Source organism: Coturnix japonica, chromosome 2 (assembly GCF_001577835.2).
Source record: "Coturnix japonica isolate 7356 chromosome 2, Coturnix japonica 2.1, whole genome shotgun sequence".
In the NCBI taxonomy this organism is placed as follows: Eukaryota; Metazoa; Chordata; class Aves; order Galliformes; family Phasianidae; genus Coturnix; species Coturnix japonica.
The window spans coordinates 30,175,484-30,188,585 of record NC_029517.1 but is presented as its reverse complement, the minus strand read 5'-3'; the positions used below and the strand labels follow the sequence as shown (position 1 = coordinate 30,188,585).

At 35.6% G+C, this 13,102-nt stretch overlaps 1 protein-coding gene across 1 annotated transcript in view; it reads right to left on the bottom strand.

Annotated features, from left to right (window-relative positions):
- TAX1BP1 (Tax1 binding protein 1) overlaps window positions 1-13,102 on the bottom strand; it is a 46,342-nt gene that overhangs the window by 16,684 nt on the left and 16,556 nt on the right. Inside the window, exons 6-7 of the mRNA XM_015853731.2 lie at window positions 3,338-3,486; window positions 3,109-3,199 (exon numbers count right to left, since the gene is read on the bottom strand). Of these exons, the coding sequence (XP_015709217.1) occupies window positions 3,109-3,199; window positions 3,338-3,486 (240 nt within the window). The remainder of the gene's footprint in view (window positions 1-3,108; window positions 3,200-3,337; window positions 3,487-13,102) is intronic.

The following is a 13,102-nucleotide window of genomic DNA, read 5'->3' as shown; positions in this document are numbered from 1 at the left end:
GATTTTTGTTGTATTTTCAGCTTTAGTTTAAGCATATTCAATATTTTTCTTTTTTTTTTTTTCCTGACACAAAGAAATCATAACAGGCACGAACAGCCAGCCAACTTCAAAAAAAATTAAGTTGATTCCACAGTAAGACAGTAGAATTAGAGCACTAGAGGCCTTACAATGTCTACAAGTGTTTTACATAAGACAACGTAAAACAGTTTTGAGACGTTCTTCATGCAATTCCATCGCTTAAGATCTTGCCCAATAAGCTTTTTAGAAGGACATGAGAACAAGAAGTAACAGAGAGCAAGCTGAAGCATGCAGCACCTAAGGCTTGGCACCGCAGCAGCATGAAGCATAGGGCAACCCAAGGGCCCATTGACCAAGCTCCACTACTGACCTCTCAATCCTCAGAAAAGCCCAAGATCATAGAAAGTAACATAAAAAGTAAATACTGTAAGCCACTTGTAGGATCTGAGCTTCCTGAAGACACTGTAATTTCATACCGGTGAGTCTAGACATAAAAATCAAATATCTCTAGTCCACTGTTAATTTTTAAGAATCACATAGAAGATTACACAGCAAGTCCAATGGAATGTAGATTCTGTAAGCATTTATGAAGATGGATGGACTAAGGAGATGCTATGAAGTACCCATAGGTATCTTTACAGTACATCATGCATCAGTAACATATTTCAGTATACGTCTACAACTTGACAGCGTAAGCCAAAAATGTTAATGATTCCACCAGCAATGTCATAAATGCTTCTCTGTGTTAGTAAATGACATCAGTGTACGGGGCCTCCAGTGCTGGTGTACACACTACATGTTTTTATTTTAAAGCAAAATACTGGAGTAGTTTAATATGGTCAGATACAAAACTGTACAGCAGTCAAAAGATAAAAAAAAAAAGCAAGCTGTAACTTAAAGCAATATAAGCATCTCTTTCTTCTTGTTATTTCCATTCTCTGTAGCACTCCTTTTCTGCTTGTATTTACATTTTAAAGCAAAGAGTTAGAAATCTCTCTTCTTTCATAATTTACGCTGCTCTTTCAGTGAGATGAATACTGAAAAAATACATAAGACGAATAAAATCTGCATCACCTGCATAATCTGACTTTTCCATGCTGGCCCAAAAAACTTGAACTTATCTTTCTGTTTTGGATCAAGAGCAGATTTCTGAAGCAAAGCATCCAGTCATTCTACTATTACCCACCACACTTCAGATCACATCACAGAGCACTCTCACGGCAAGGATGCAGGAATCCTCTTGATAAAGCGAAACCAGAAGGCTTGCATCAAGACCAAACCTAACAGACTCCAACAATACAACAGGTATTCTATTCACAGCACCACACTGAAACTATTTTTGAGTAACCACCTTGGACCATGTACAGCATGGATATCGGCTCTTTAGCACATTCAGTCTCCTACTACACCAAACTGCTTGCTAACCACAGTATTACCACACTGCATAGCAAAAGTCACCTCCTCATAATAAATCCTACTCTTACTGATGATTTCTCAGTCAATTTAGTTAATTTACATGGTATGTTACCCTTCCTCCAGTGTTACATCATTGTATCTTAACAGTACCAAAGTCCTTCAGTACACCTTCTGAAGCCTCCTCTTTCCTCTTTCATCACCCTCTGTATTCTCAACACTGCAATCTTTTCTCTATTCTTCAGTCTCTGTCATGCGTATAACTTCCTAACTCAGAAGAAACTAACTCCTGACTCTTCTCCCAAAAACACAAATCACTTTTTCCACACAAAAGTTCATCTCAGATTTCTTTACATGAGGCACCTCGACAAGCTCAGAATGACCAAAGCAATACTGAATTCACTTTCTCCTTTGGTTATTTTCTGCTGAGAACACCACAATCATTTTGACTCTCAGCCTGTTTCCTGAGAATATCAATGTCTTCCTTTCTCTTTTCAAGCACATCGTATCTTAGGTAAATTTAAAGTTGGCCAATTACATTAGCAACGCTTACCTTATTTGATGAGGTGAGCAAAAAAGCTTTCTTCATATTTTCTTTTTCAGCTACAAATAGCTGTAATCTGCCAACCTCCTCTTTATAATACGATATATCTTTTCTTTGTTTGCATCCAAATTTTTAAACGTCTCGATCTCTTTTACTAGTTCGTGTTTTCTATTTCTGTATTCTTCAAGTGTAACTATAATGATGCTAAAAAATGTCAAACTCCTCTTCCACATTAATGCTAAAATCTAACTCATCTCTGAGACAAAGCAGAACTGCTAAAGAGAAAAATAAAACATTTGGTAATGTCACTGCCCTCGCAGAAGAAGGTTCCTTGCTGAAATCCTTTCAGCTTCATCATCTAACAGCAGATGCGCTCTTAGATAGAAGCTAAGCTCCTGATTTCTACATGTATCAAACCAAGCTTTTGAAAATGAACTTCTCTCTTCACAACTGCAGGAAAACTAAATGCAAGCAAAATTACTTGAAGAAAACAAAAGAGAAATTATTCCTCTGGCTGTGTCTACTTGCAGTTACCTAGGCAAACAGGACTACACCAGCAACATCCAGCTACCAAGACGGGAAACTAAAAGAACGACACTAGAGCTGCTTTTAAAATGTCATCAAACTATCATATAATGCCTATAAATGATAACTGCTGTGCTCAAGTTTTGTCCACTCACAGACTAGATGACTTCTGCTGCTTATTTACAGACAAACTACATACAATGAAAGACATTTGCAGACTTCTAAGATGACTTCTGCTATAAAATCTGACGTTGCCTGCATGTACAAGATATTTTTCTATGAATGTAAATAAACACATATAAGCACAGTTTCTTTCCCACAACCTAAAGACTTCCTTATTTCAGCATACCAACCAGAAGCAGGATATTTCCATCCAGAAAAAAAAAAAAACACACAAAAAAAAACCCAAAAACGAGTATGAAAACTAACAGTCATCAATCAACTCAACTAAGTTTAGGGGTAATATTCCTAAAGCTTGATCAGTTTCTGCATCTACTTTGCTAAGCAGAGAGCCAGATCAAATTAGGCACAGTAGTACAGCAGGCTCATGAAAAACATTACTTTTATTTCAACATTTTATCGTATACATGTACAAAGAATAGAGTTACCTTATAAAGTTCTTTTACGTCCTTTTCTGTTTTTATCACGCATTCAAGTTGGTCTTTCTCAAGCATCACTTTCTTCAGCTTGTCCTTCATACTAGGAAATTAACAAATTAATATTAAGAAGCTATTAATGCTCAAAAATCATCAACATATTAAAAAGTCTTAGTTTGAAAGAACGACTATGGAAAGAAACCATAAAATAAGGAAGGTAGGGGACAAAAAGACTTAATACCTGTCTAACTCTGTTTCTTTTGCAATGGCTTTCTGAGTAACAGTCATGATGTCTTCCTCAAGCTGGAGCACTTTTGAAGTAACTTCATCATGCTTTTTCTTCAAATCATCGTTTTCAATTTTCAGAGTTTCTGATGCTTGAATATTAGTCTATTAAAAAATTGCAAGTGTGTAATTTGACAATGCACATCTCCAAAACAACAAAACACTATTTGAATAAATGCTCAAATATATTAATATTGTTGATTTCTACCTCATATACAACATATAGGTTTTCTATGTGTTTTATTGCTAATATCAATGATTATTTTACAAAAATTCTACTTCAAGATCTTAAGTTTCCTACACAAAACAGCAGCATGTATACTGTTCTCATAAAAAATAAATTATAGCAATTTATTATCAGAATATCAAAATATGTATGCTCCAAATCACGTTTACCATTCCAACTACTAACACAGTAAGCCATGCAGCATTCCAGTATGAATTTGAGCATTCTGCTTAAACAGTATCACATTTATACAACTGAAATATTTTATATAAAACAGCCTAAAAACGTAAAATATTTGAAATTACTCAATGCTTTTACTTTAGAGCAAATGTAAGTCTACAGTGTGCAGCTGACAGCCACTGAATTTCTACACTTCCACAAAATGTAAGATATATGTATTTTGAACCGCCCTCCTGGTATAGAAAGATATTACATTTGCTGTGGTTATTGAATGTACTAGTAAGGAGTCAATAAGTAGTATGCTTCAACACAAGCATACAGTTAAGTGCAATCTACCAGAGATTATCAGTATTGGACAAAGATACATTTTGTATCTTTTGCCCATCTCCTCTCTGCAAATTAACCAATGGCTGCTCAAATTTAAAAACAAAAGAACTTTACTTTCATTTGTACTTTCTTTCAACTAAAAATAAGAGAGACTTGCATTTGACTACACCACTCCACGGAGTCACAATAAGAAGAAAAGAACGGAGGCACTGATATGACGAAAAGGTAGTAATGGCATTGCATTCTACTAGCTTGAGCATTCAAGAGCATCACAAAAGAGATACAGAATGATGACAATTCCCAGAAGTGAGTCCTTGGTCACAATGAGAGATCCAAGTTGAGATGAGTATTCATTATTCTAACGACAGTCATGTCCATACCATTCAAAGCAGTGGAGAGTTAAATGCCGCCTCCACTACAGTAAAATGACCGTTTATAAATGGGCCCAGAGAAACATTATTTTCAATACAATGCTATTTTCCTGAGAAAAATAATCAGTAATACACAACACCATTTTTGTTACCGACATTTAACAAAGCTCAGATTAATATCAACCAGGCCAGTGATATGAATCAAAATGTAAACAAGGTCAAGGCAGACTGACCAACATGAGAGACTCCAGCATGACTTACAATGTTTGTGCACAGACTAAGGTACAAGCTGTCTTTTCACTCTGCATTTGGAAGATAAAAGCACTAGTTCATCTGTTCATCATTTTTAAACAGAACTTAATGCCTCGAAACAAAACAGTACTGTTGTATCACGAGAAACACATCAACCAGAGTTCATGGAGAACCCCTACTGGACAGATTCCACTTAACTAACAATGTTTTAAGTACAATAAAATATAATGAGGACTGTTTTTACTCATTAATTGTCAAAAATATGCTGCTCACAAGTGTAATTAAGCCCTGCTTTTACAAGCAACTAAACAGAGGTTTGGACATTATGATTTGGGAAGCAAGAGGGGAAGTGAATTGTAAGGGTGGCATATATAACCGATGTCTCAAACACTTCCTGAACCTTAAATGAGCATCTAAAGTAGATTTTAATTATTGTTGCAGATACTATTAAAAAGGAAGAGGAGCAATCCATTCCAACTGCCTGAAATCTAAGAGGCTTTATAATTTGTCTTAAAATAAATAAGAATTTGAAGGAAGGATCGTGAATACAATGTTTGTCCTCCAACTGTGTTTTCAATGAAACCGATAACTTTTGCAAGGCTTCTGTTTTTGAAGATCTATCAGCTTCCTGCAAACAAAAGTGTACGTACTTCGGCATAATGAAGGCAGGATATTTTAATTAAAGACTGTACTGCAAGTAAAACTTGCCATATAACCAACAGCAACAACACATTATAACTGCTTGTCCTTCCCTAGTGCAGTGGAGACTAATTACCCACCCCTGTTTTGAAAGTCTAGTATAGTAAAAAGCCTATTTCAATGCATATCTGTGTTTTCTCTAAACACCACTTCGGCATAACTGTAACTGTTGTAACCTAAGTGCCTTCAAAAGAATTTAATCTAATACATTACATATACAAACTGTACAAACAGTTCAAACAGGCTGCCAAAGGTAACATATATTAAAAGGAATTAATGGCCTGAAAAAATACACTCCACAAACAGCATTACAATTGATGCTGCTTTCCTAGTTATTCTAAAGGGACATGGTATTAAAACGTAAAAGTTCCATACTTAACAGATTCTCACCTAATAAACTTGTTTAGATACAACTAAAGCCTACAGTTTTGAAAGAAGAAAGGATTAATTTTTAGAGACGACTTGTTATTTTACAGAATTCTTAGCAATTCAATTTAGATGCTGCAATCCTGGTCCCGTACACTCTGGTTACAGTGGTTTCAGAGCCTATAAAATTTAAAATGAGTGCTCTTTCACTATTTTACAGGTAAAGGTCGACTCTGTTTTAGGCACAGTTTGAAGTGGAAGAATATAATAAATGTATCAACATGTACAACTGCTGGTACCAAGATGATAATTAAGTTGCTGATTAATTCATCTTAATTTATCTGATGTCTACTAATCTACCTTTTCTTCCCGTGACTTAACTGAAAGAAAAACACAGCAAAAGCATGAATCATTTTAGGTAAACTGCTTTAAAAAGACTTATTTTAAAGATTACTTGTACATTACTTGTACACTCTTTAATCCAGTATACAAATGCAGTCCCCCCCACCTCCAACAGTTTTACAGATGGAGGGGAGAAGCAAATTGCACCACAAGGGTGAGAATAAAGAAGCTAGAAGTTATCTAAGTCAGCTTCACTCCTGCAAAACAAAAGCTGCCAAGACAAAAACTACTGTAATTTCTAAGAGTCTAACTTAAGAAATGCAACAAAGAAAACCTGAGGTAGCTGCCAAGTGGATTTATTTTCCAGGAGTCAAAATTCCAAGCTGAAAAGTTTGATGTACCTTCAGACAACTGAAGATGGTGCACCCAAAATCTTTTTCTTGCTGTCGTTCTAAAATGGCACATGACTTAAAATTGATTATTTTAAAAAGAATTTAACTGTAATCACATGAAAATCTGTCCCACCCTCTGAAAAAAAAAAAGAAAAAAAAACCTGCCATTTTAACACTGCCATTGCATTTATTTTTTACATAAAGAAATAAGTTAGCAGCATCGTTCAAGTTTCAGCTGCTCTGATTTACTTGGATTAAACTTTATTTCAGGAGAATCGCTGTGCTTCATACCCCATTGAGAATTTCAGGAATCTGGATTGATTATCTGCAGTTGCCTTTTGTTTCTTCCACTGATATCAGAATTGCTCCAACAGAACCGTATGAAACACCAGGCTGACTTTATATCCTGTCCTAACTACCTGAGAGGACAGCAATGAACACAACACAGAGCCTCTGTGGTCACTGAAAAATCCATCTGAATACTTGTCAAGGCCCAGACATTCTGAAATGAAACCTCAAACTGTGTTTCCTTTCCAAAAGGAAAGTTAATCATTCAGCAAAGTAAAACAGTAAAGAGGTCTCAAACAAATTCTATGTCATTAAGTCTTTATCTTAATCACTGTGACAGGCTACAGAAATACTGCTCTGAACACTCAAACCCAAAACCTAATATGGTAGTAATTTAAGCGTGTTAATTCAACCAACATTATTAAACAGAACAAATACTACATGCCTCTTTGTACAAAACTAAGGCCCAACTCTGTAAAAGTTCATCTACAGAACATCAGTCATCCTGCAACTGAAAAGGACAGGTGTGTACTTCTTCTCCAGGAGACAACCCAAACATTTACACACTGACTATGAGTTCGCAGCGCAGGCATTTCAGAATGATCGTTTCTTCACTTCCTTGTACTTTCCCTAGAAGCTGCAAAAAGTCATTCACATAAACATGAAATCTGAATTGAAGTGCAGGCAGGACACCTACCTAAAACACTTCAGAGTATCTCCATTCATTCGGTGAAATAAATTTAAATGAGTTGGTTTAAGAAATATTCATACAATTATCACTGAATCAATAAAACAGGGTTTTCTCTTCACAGTACATTTACAGTACCCTTTGGTACTGTAATTGCTGGTGACAATTCAAATTATGATTGTTTAATTTGTATCTTCAAATTGTTATTTTACACGGTAGGCTTTTGCTTTACTTTTGCTTTGTTTTAAAACAATGAGTCTCCCTGCTCCTTAGCCTGCAGGGTGTGTAGCATATATAAAAACAGTACAGTTTGATTTAAAGAGGCACTAAAACACGTACTTGATTAATTTACTTCAGTGCATGCAATCTGAACTAGGTAGTTACATAGCAGACAGATCACACCACACAGCAGCATTCTGTCACCAGAGAAATTCCCCTTGTAAGATGGTATCAGAAGCCAACTCAAACAGATCCCTAATATTTGAATCAAATTCTTTCCTGAATAAAGCTACTGTGCAAGGTAGCACACCTCAGGAGAATCTGGGTTTGGATGGGTATCCTGTTAAAACGACCTACCAGGTAGATGAATTAGCTCGGTTCTCAATAGTGAAATAAACATTCAAAAAGCTGGGGATAGAACAAGTTCATTTAGTTAGTACACTCACTTCTGCCTCCTTTTACACCAGTGTCACAATGGAAAGACTTTGTAGATATTCATAGGGTCAAACATCAAGCTGGTAATTCCTACATCTATCGAAGTTAAAGGTGCAGGAACACTTCTGCTATAGGAATAAGACTTAAAACCAATCTAACACTAAAGAAATCAGTTCAGAAGTACTCTTTGCCCACTAGAGGGAGACAAAAGACTGCAAAAGATCAGACATTCAAGGTGTCCTCTGCAAAAATACAGAAAACCCGTGTTTACAAAACCGAGCAGCTGCAATGTCAAAGGAGCAAATCAATGAAAGACTGATACTGTAACTGCTGTGTGTTTCCTCTTTTCTAGAAGGGAATATTAAAACTTAGCAGAGTAGATAAGGACACTGCTGTCAGGGAGTATGCTTTAAGTCCATGCTAAACTTGGAACAGAAAAAAAACACAAAAATTCCCACAGAAAGCATGCATTCAGGAATATTTGTTATATTTATAATGTATAATGAAAATATTAGAAATATTTTTATTATTGTTTTATTTATGTTATTTTATATATGAAAAGGCAATTAATTTTTGAATCAAGTGTTCTTCAGCTTTCCTTTACCTTTCAGGTAAAAGCAGATTAGTGATGCAGCTCTCACACCAGTTTATGTACAAGTAGGAAATAAAAAGAAAGACTTTAATGTTGAAAGCAACCTCAAAGAGTTCTGGTGACCATGTACCTATCACATCACCTTAAATAAAACGATCACAGTGACTAATCACATCATCATTTTAACGGTGTTGTATTACCAGGGTTGCATGCTGTATATACAGTATGATTCAAAACTAAAAAATGCTATTATCGAGGAACATCATACCAGTAAAAATATCAACTGCAAAGCACTAACAAAAACTGGTTAAGAAAATGATGTGACATTCCTGAAATATCTCCAATACTTCTGCAATATTTCCAGTATTTCAGAATCCCCACACATAGTAGCAGGTTGTTTTGACAGATGATTTCATGTAATCTGGAGAAAATGGTGTAGAAATAGTTGAACCAGCACAGAAATAGGCTGTAGAAGCAGAGCCAGGACAGCTGACCCACACCAACACAGAAGACTGTGCCAAAGGACATCATGCCCATCAATGATAAAAACAGTATTGTGATGTAATCTAGTCTGTCAAAACATTATGTGAAATCCATCCAGTTTTGTGTACTTGTGACTTACTAAGTGAAAACAAAAATATGCATGCTGTACGTGGAGAGCTGCTTGCTGAAGTTTTACAAACTTCACTCCGTATACTGTGAAACAAACACACAACAGTTCATGGCCTTTTCTATTTGAAGGGCAAAATAAAGTTTCAATAGACAAAACTGCTGAATGAATCGAATGCTTTCTCTTGCCTATCCAATTCCCAGCGCAGAGCTGGGAATTCTGTAGGAAAAGTAACAGCAGTGCTGGAGCACATGCTCTGTTTGAGCAGCAGCACTGGCTAACACAGAACTGGGTGTCACACAAACATTCTTTTTCCTGTGACAGTGGTGATGAAAATCAAGGAAAACTACATTAAAGTAGTACAGTAAGTTGCAAAGGCAGGCATCCATATCCAGGTCATTAATATCTCCATAGGAAACTCCACCAAATAGTCCATAAAGAACAACTTACAGAGCGTCCCAACAAATCAAAAGGCAGACATGGGACAATGGCTCTGCTGCCCAGAACTCTATGGCGGTAACTAAGCATGCAAGAGAATGCAATAATCAAGAGTAGGAGGGTAACAGTAGTTTGGTAGAACTGTGACATTGTTCATTTTAGGAAATGATTTTTTTCTATGAACAATTCTCATTCCAAATAACTGGAGCGATTTCTGAAAACAAAAGACTGAAAAATCGGTACCAAGAAAAGGGGAAATTATCCTAAGGGCATATAAACAAATATGAATAAAAGGGGGACGTTAAGGAAACTGTGCTTTAGCAAATCATTTTCAAACAGCAAATCTAGAGCTTTCCTACCTCTAGTTACACTTCCATTTGTTGCACTTTACCGCAGTAAGATAACTTACATTTTATGACACCTAGTCACACAATCCAAACTCCATTCAACTCGGTTATTTTAAAGGCTACAAAAAATGGTTTGAGTGCTGGAACAACTCTCCTGTGATAAAAAAAAAAGCTGAGAGTTGGGGTTGTTGAGATTGGATGAGTCTTTGTGGGGAGACCTCACTGCGACCTTTCTTTTTTTAAGGAGAGTTTCTAAGTTGCAGAGAGACTTTCTACCAGGGCCTGTAGCAACAGGGCAAGAGAATCATCATTCTTAACTAAAACAGGGCAGATTTAGATTTGTAATCAAGAAATTCTTTCCAACAGAATAATAAGACAATGAAACAGGCTGCCCAGAGAAGCCGTGGATATCCCATCCCTGGAAGTGTTCCAAGTCAGGTTGGATGAGGCCGTGGGCAACCTGACCTAATGGAAGGTATCCTTATCCCTAACAAGTCAACAGCCCCTTCCAAGCCCAACCCAACACATACAGACTAGTTTAATACAGTGCTGTTTAATAATGTAGTTGATCAAGAGATGAGAATATTAGCTCAGATAGCCGTATTATTTGCCCTGAGGAAACTAAGCAAGGGTTTTTCTGGTTAATCAGAAGTACCATTTGTGCATGCTTTGATAGAAGTATTTGCAAAAAGGGAAAAAAAAATTGCTAGTAAAAATTATATGGAGTGAAATGTATCTTAAGTTTATTTTAACAGAAATAAAGATTTCTGTCCCCTATAGCTTCCTCTTAAACTACAAAAGTAATGACATATGGCTCTTACAATAACTCTATTTTTCTTATATGGGCTACTTCCTTTTAAGAACTCTTTGTCTTTAATATATCCTGCAGTACATTGAAAGCTGTTTCTTTTTTTTTAATAGAACTCCAAATAGATAAGGCTTTGTCCAAATAAACAAAGCATTAAAAAATAAAAAATAAAAAAGAGTTGAAAAATTTTCACGCAGCAAATATTTAGTGTAATTGAAAATCTACATGCATGTAACAAGAATGTGCTGGAAATAAAAGAACAAATCCACAGTACTACTTATTTAAATAGTCACTATTTAACTTAAACAGGGAGAAAAGAAAAAAGACCTGAATCAAAACCACCTACTTCATACTAAGCACAGGTGGAGATCCATTCTGTTGTTACATAAAGGAACTACATTTTAACTACTTCACATTTCAAGGATATCCCTCGTGGTCTTACCAAAAACAAAGTGCAATAATGAACTGTTTAGGTTTCTTGCCAATAATAATTATTCCTGTCATGTGAAGCTGAGTAGATAAGCTGACTTTACTTATTTCAAACAAACCATACACAGTTATTGTAATTGAACTGTGTGCTGCATAACTGTTGCTCAAGAATCTTTAAATCAATCCATTAACCCACTGTACAGCATTCCCAGCAAAGATAAATCATAACCTCTTGACCTCTTGTATTGGGGTAGGGGCAAAATGAGAAAGGAAAAAGGGAAGTCATCTTCTAGCTTCAAAGGTCTGAGAGAAAGCTGCATATAGAAGTATTGTTTGTTAAACTTTCTGATGACAAACAACATAAATTACTGTATTTGATTTAGCAGATGCAAGTTTAATTTTGGAGAGTAATGCTGCATGTGTATTCTGCTTATGCATATAAACAGGAACGTGTAGTTCTTCACACTGCATCACCATTCCAACAAAACACAAAAATAGAATTTAACTTCAGGAATGTTTTAACTGCTAACTTGTATCTTAAGAGAAATTATTTTTGTTTATAGGAATTCACAGCTAAGCGTGAGAAATACCATGACATTTTTGTTCCTATCTACTCTCACTGGGCAGCTATCAAAATCCCATCTAACAAATTGTTCTCAAGATGCACTACAGATCTAACATGGATTAGAACTGACAATTTTTCAAGGAGTTTTTAAAATAAGAACTTCAAATAACAATGGAAGGTACCCTATATAGCTCACTCAATTCCCCAACAATCTTCTAATTCTGCAAATAGGTGAAATCCATGTTTTCAAGTATTTAATTCTAGTCTTGTTAACTTAAACTGGTCTTCCCGTGTGCTTGAAATTAAAATATCTCTTTTATAGGATTTTACACCTTTTTTTTTTCTCTAAAACAAATAGATGGGCAATGTTTATTCAAAATGCTCCTTTGCTGTAGGTAGAATTTTCAGATCTGGAACAAACAGCAGATCTTATCACTGCCATTTCCTCTCCCTAGCATTGTAGCTCACTGCATTATGACCAACAAAAGTAAACTAAGATGTCTCAAATTCCTTCAACAAATTCCTTTCTACCAAAGGTGTATCATGCAGAACTGTTGACATACACATACTAGTACTTTAAAATAGCCTATTAACTGCTGTCTACAGCTAAATTATATAGGCTTCATTACTTCAAATTTGTCCATGTCACCACCTCCCTCCCACATGTTTTTAATTTTCTCCTAAAAGTTGGGGTTTTTTTGGTTTTTTGTTTGTTTGTTTTTTAAAAAAGCAGCAGCTTAAATATTTATACCAGGTTCAACTTTTGTGTGCCTTTGTTATAGTTTACATTTACTCCCTGCCACGTGTACAGTTCCAAATTAAGCTAGCTTTGGTTCAGGCTAGATTTGTATTTCCATTATCAATTACAACTATAACTTCATTTTTAAGGTCTTCTCTTTCAGAACCATTAGATCTTCGTAAAATCTTTTAGAGAAGCCAACAGTTCACTTTTCACTCCCGGCATGTTTTTTCTTATCTTTGTCCTCACCAAGACTCAATCTTTGTTTTAATACCAACATTTACCTAAAATGTTACTGTTTATTTATTACCATTTTCAATATCCTGTGTTCTGTGTAATTATTCCTTAATGAGAGTTATTTGAAAAACCATCCTTCATTTTAAGGTAATGCAAGCAAACTTTAAACTA